General features: G+C 34.6%; 1 protein-coding gene across 1 annotated transcript; it reads left to right on the top strand.

Moving 5' to 3' along the window:
• The first annotated feature begins 1,723 nt into the window (after window positions 1-1,723).
• On the top strand, window positions 1,724-5,864 carry LOC131074428 (taxadiene synthase). The gene is given in 13 exon segments (XM_059215107.1): window positions 1,724-2,088; window positions 2,187-2,493; window positions 2,651-2,816; window positions 2,897-3,096; window positions 3,189-3,309; window positions 3,393-3,505; window positions 3,602-3,819; window positions 4,040-4,152; window positions 4,237-4,335; window positions 4,430-4,639; window positions 4,710-4,848; window positions 4,938-5,186; window positions 5,462-5,864. Coding segments are annotated over 13 exon segments (2,505 nt in total). The 5' UTR covers window positions 1,724-1,812; the 3' UTR covers window positions 5,756-5,864.
• The last annotated feature ends 232 nt before the right edge of the window (window positions 5,865-6,096 follow it).

The raw sequence follows: 6,096 nt of genomic DNA, 5'->3' as shown, positions 1-6,096 counted from the left end.
TTACCATTGCACATCTATTTTGTGCAAGAAATAGTATAATTTTTAATAGAGGGGTCTTGCGCATGCAAAACTAATGCTAATTTGAAACTGTATGTCCAAATGAACATCATGCTAATCTAAAATATCTCTCTTTGTCCATGATGTGAAAAGGTAGAGCATCTATGAGCAAGACAAACCAAAATAAGATAATACTGATGGATGGTGAAGCCCCCAAGCATAGGATCATATCAATCCATGCAAGTAACCTTCAATTATATACACAAAATAAAACAATGTTAGTACTAAAACGTAAAGAGAAAATAGATTAACAAATGTTGATCTTGGCCCTTTATGTAAATAAAACATCCTTCTAAGATGGATCCATTAAATATTTCATTAGATAGGTGTATTTTAGAGGCATATTTTGTATACTCTCCTTTGAGTCAACCACCTCTAAAACACAACACAACCCATATACGATTATAAGGAAGAAGGATGAAGTCAAATTATAGGAGCTCATTCTCAAAGCATAAGAGGGATGTAGTTGCAAAATTAAACTCTTTCATACTTTTTACTTTTTTACATGTCTGCCATACTTTACTTTTACATGTTTGCATTCTAGCTTAAACTACGCATTCTTATTTTAGCGTATGTGCAACTTGCAAGGAAAACTCATCTACAAGACATGAACATTAAAATGATTCATATCTTTCAAGCCGTCAGCACTGAAAGCAACAAAGACATTTTACTCTCCAAAGAAAAATGTATTAAATGCACCCAACTCGAAGAACATAATGATTCACATTTTACATTGCACAAAGATCTTATGTTATATTTGAGACCGCCAAACTGTTACCATATGTTACTATCGACCTTACCATTGCACATCTATTTGGTGCAAGCGCTAGTATAATTTCTAATAGAGGGGGCTTGCACATACAAAACTAAAGCTAATTTGAAACTATATGTCCAAACCAACATCATCCTAATCTGAAATCTAGCTTTTATTTAATTCAAAGGCATGCTAGTCTAAAACATCTCTCTCTTTGTCCAGGTCAATGGCATCCTAATCTAATATTTGTCTCTCAATTCTATTGGATTAGATTTCACTGCCAAATGTCAAGCAATTTTTAAAAACCTTTACTATCATTATTTATATCTCTATTTTTTGTTGACACTATCAACTAGTTATTAAAATCTTGATTCTCTTTCAATAAAATTTACAATATGAATACAATGAATTTGGTAGGTAAAACACGTTTATTGGACCAAATATTTTGGTTTTAGAACACGCTAAGGTTGGGATCACATGGAGGAGGGCTTTTAAAAAAATAGAGCTCGAGTTGCTGAGATTTTTTAGGAATATTTTAAAGTTGGTTGTCCCATGAATTTTGTATTGCATTTCAACTTAAAAATTTAAGCTCCTAAACTTAAGGATGTTGGTCGTCTCGTGAGCTTTGTAGTGCAGCTAAACTTGAGTGTAAAATAACTTTTTGTTTTCCTCTAAAATTCAAATGATTGGCAAGTTGCCTAAAATATTCCTACGCTACTTGGAGAATTTCTAGTCCCACCCCATTTTAATTTCTAGTCCCACCGCATTTTCACCCGCTAAAAATTACAGACCTAAAGATTCCAAATAATCCTGTAGCAAAAAACTATTTTTTTAATAAGACCACCTCTTCCTTAAAAATAGAGCTTAAACTAGCTCCATAAGACCCTGTCTAAATTGAACCCAAAAGAAAATAAATTCTTTAAAATTGGACCAAACATTTATAGAACCCATTTAGCGTAGTCAAGTTTCTCAATCTCTTTTGGTAAGGAAATTCTTTCTCAATGGCTAAACTTTCCATACATTCTGTCTCTAAGAGGAATGCATTGGTCCTCAATAAAGCATTCAAACAACGCTCCGGTTATCACAGACCACAACGCTCCGTTTATTACAGACCACAACGCTCAGTTTCCTACATTCCACCAGCAACTCTTCCTGTCAGGGCGATGACTTTGATTTCTGATAACGTTAAATCCTCTGTCCCTCGACGAACTGCCAATTATCATAGCGATGTGTGGAACGATGATGTTATACAGTCTCTCAAGACACCATATCATCAAGTAAGACAGATTAACACAAGTGTGATTTTTTTGTCTGAATTCAAAATATCCAAGTCTGGGTGGCTGATCTTTTTTGTTTGTTTGAGTTTGTGTTGTAGGATTCTTCGTACCAGAAGAGGGCCGATAATCTGGTTGTGAAGATAAAAGAAATGTTTAAGGGCCTTGAAGATGGAGATATGAGTCCCTCTGCTTATGACACCGCCTGGGTAGCAATGGTTCCTGCCAAGGATTCTTCTCACACCCCACAGTTTCCTCAGGCCATAAAATGGCTTATCCAGCACCAGCTGCAGGATGGCTCATGGGGGCTTCATTCAATATTCATGTTATGCGATCGTTTGCTTAGTACACTCACTTCTGTTGTTGCCCTTCTCAGTTGGAACACAGGACACCCTAATGTAAAAAAAGGTTATATTCATATGGTGTTGAAGTTTTTACTATTAGTACCACTCACTAATAAAGGGGACAGGATAATTATAGGATTGGGAAGAGTCTGTATTAGAAAGTCTTACTATGGAGTTTAATCTTTCATTTCTGCCGTTTAAATATTTGATTTTATGTGCAGGTGTTCATTTCATTGCAGAACATCTGAAATCGCTAGAAGATGAGGATGACTTGCCTCCGGATTTTGAAATAATTTTTCCTGCATTGATGAAAAAGGCAGAATCTCTAGGGTTGAATCTTCTCTATGATACATCTTTGGTGAAAAAGCGAGCAACAGTGCTTACGGAGTAAGAGATTTGTTAATGCTATTGTTGTATATGAGATCCTGTTTGCAATTGTTTCTTCTTATAATTCACTTCACTTGCAGTATCTCCATGGAGCGGGGCATGCTGAATGCACTGGAGGGGCTTGAGGAAATAATTGACTGGGAAAAGATAATGATGGTCCAGAGTAAAGATGGATCTTTTCTTAGCTCGCCTGCTTCCACTGCCTGTGTACTCATAAATACCGGCGATGAGAAATGTTTTAGCTTTTTGAATAATCTCATGGACAAATTCAGTGGGTGTGGTATGATACATTTCCTTAATATTGTGTCTCATGTGAATCGGTTATTCTTTGTTGTTAAACGGTTTAGTGATTACATTTAATTTGTGAAACAGTGCCATGCTTGTATCCAATCGATTTGCTTGAACGTCTTTCGCTAGTTGACAATATCGAGCGTCTTGGAATAGGTCGACATTTCGAAGAAGAAATCAAAGTAGCTCTTGACTATATTTACGGGTAAATATGTACTCTTAATGGTGTTGTTATCGTCGTATTGGTTTGATCCGAACAATTTTTTTATGATGATAGCTATGGGGCAGATATTGGAGTGAAAAGGGTATTGGATGGGGTAGAGATAGCCTTTTTGCAGATCTCAATACTACAGCACTGGGACTCCGAACCCTTAGGATCCATGGATACAATGTCTCCCCAGGTGGAATTTGTTTTTCTTTAAGAGAATTTGGTGCAGTTCAGTTTGTTATTATTAAATTGTGGGTTTTTTATAGTACTGACATGGGTAATATTTCAGAGGTGCTAAATAATTTCAAAGATGAAAATGGGTGCTTCTTCTCTTGTTCTGGCCAAAGACACATAGAGCATAGAAGCATAGTGAATCTATTTAGAGCTTCCGACCTTGCATTCCCTGGAGAAAATATTATGGATGAAGCTAGGCTATTTGCTTCTAACTATCTCAAAGAATCCCTAAAAACAAATAATATCTTAGGCGATGAGAAATTTTTTAAAGAGGTGAGCAATATTATTATCTTTCAAAAGGTTGCTTATAAAATTAATTGTGTAAAGTTTTAAAATTGACTTGTTGATCACATTATTGTTATTTTTTCCATGCGAACTACTATTATCCTTTATCTTAGAACTGAGGAAAAAAAAATGATCTTTACCTGATTGAAAGTTTGTATCAAATATGCATTTTTACCTGATTGAATGTTTGTACCAAATAATTTTTCAGATTGAATATGCATTGGAGTATTCTTGGCACCTAAGTATTTCCATCTTAGAGGCAAGGAGCTATATTGAAGCTTATGACGATAATCATGCATGCCTTAGAAAAACCCTATTCAAGTAGGTTAACAAAATTTCCTTGTATTTTTTATAACTGTTGTTTGGTTTATCATCTCATATCTTAGCTATTTTTTGATTTCACAGGATGTCGTGCGTTCATAATTCTTGTTGCATGGAATTGGCTAAATTATACTTCAACATTGAACAGTCTTTACATCAGACGGAATTGAAACTTCTTTCAAGGTGGGTAATATATAGCTCTATTAATTTTTAAATTTTTACAGCATGATAAGTAAAGAAAAATGTAACTATGGTTCCTCTATGTTGTATGTAATAGTTGGTGGAAAAAGTCACGCATGACAGAAATAGACTTTGCTAGACAAAGGATTGTAGAGACGTATTTCTCTGTGGGAACATTTGAGCCAGAGTATTCATTATGTAGAATTTCCTTCACCAAAATTGGTTCCTTGGTATTGGTCATGGACGATATTTACGACACTTATGGAACAATGGAAGAGTTGATAATTTTTAGAGAAGCAATAAAGAGGTAATTTCTTAATTTCTAGTCTAATACTTCGCTTGAAACCAAGCTTCCTGAAGTTTTTTACTATGTTCAGATGTGATACCTCCTTGGTAGAGGAGCTTCCGGACTATATGAAAATTTGCTTCAAAGCATGGTATGAAGTAGTGAACGAAACAAATATGTAGGCAACAAAGCAACAGGAACGTGACATGCTCGATTACATAAGGAAAGATGTATGCAATTAAATGCATGCTCATATTTTTCAAAATTCCTTTTGTATGAGTGTTTCATGATGTATGCACATCGTGTGTTGGTGGTACAGTGGGAGAAGTTCGTCGATGCTCTAATGAAGGAAAGAGAGTGGTCGGAAGCTGGGTACATACCAACAATGAATGAGTACTTAAAGACACGTTGTATATCTGTGGGTCTTGTGCCCTGTGGTTTACATCCAATCCTTTTAATGGGCGAGGTTGTAACAAATAATGATCTTCCCATGGCACATGAATCTTCAAATATTTTTCAGCTTGCTGCTTTGACATGGCGGTTAAAAAATGATACTACAACTTCTGAGGTATTTTAAATTGATAAGTTAGATTTTGATTTGTTTAGATGGTTTATTTGAAATCATATTAATAGAAGTAGCACATTCTAAGTTTTGATTTGTTTAGTTGACCCATCTAAAATTACACTAGCTTTTTCATAAGAATATATCTGTTAATATGATTTTAGATAAACTAACTATACAAATCAAAGCTTGAAATATCTTATTGAAACTAAACTTATTTGATTTATCAATAAATATATGTAATTGAAAAATATACTAAACTTATTTATTTTCTGATGGAGGCTGAGAAAGCTCGAGGACAAATAGACTCATGCATTGCATGTTACATGAAGCAGAATCCATTTTCTACAGAAGAAAATGCTCTACAACGTTTTGTAGAAATTCTTGACCACACACTAAAAGAAATGAACTATGAGTATTTCAACTTAATTGGTGAACCCCCAAAATGTGGCAAAATGTTTGTTTTTAATTTGAGGCAATGTGTTATGCTCCTCTACAAGTACAAAGACGGCTACGGTGATTCTTCGAAGGAGACTAAAGAGTATATAATGAAAACCCTCATAGACCCTGTGTAGCTGTGGTGATGTATGTTATGTTTCTTGTCTCCCAATCCATGACAATTATAAGTTCGATTAAGAAATGGTAAAACAATAATTCCTGTAAATAATTGATAAATTAATGAAACTCATCAACACTTTATCTTCCATTCAGTTGGTGTAAGCTATCATTAGCCATTGTGGTAATTGTTAGATCTAAAAGTATGGTGCGTGTTTGTTATATATTTAAATTATAGAGTTATGTTTTTATGAATTGTAATAATTATTTTTTATTTGGTAACTATGGGGTGGATGGAGGGATGGAGGGATGGAGGGAGGCTTTCTATAAAGCCATCGAATTTATTGTATCATTTTTTATT

Source organism: Cryptomeria japonica, unplaced genomic scaffold, assembly GCF_030272615.1.
Source record: "Cryptomeria japonica unplaced genomic scaffold, Sugi_1.0 HiC_scaffold_60, whole genome shotgun sequence".
Lineage (NCBI taxonomy): Eukaryota > Viridiplantae > Streptophyta > Pinopsida > Cupressales > Cupressaceae > Cryptomeria > Cryptomeria japonica.
The sequence above is the reverse complement of the archived record's forward strand: the minus strand, read 5'-3'. Positions and strand labels throughout refer to the sequence as shown.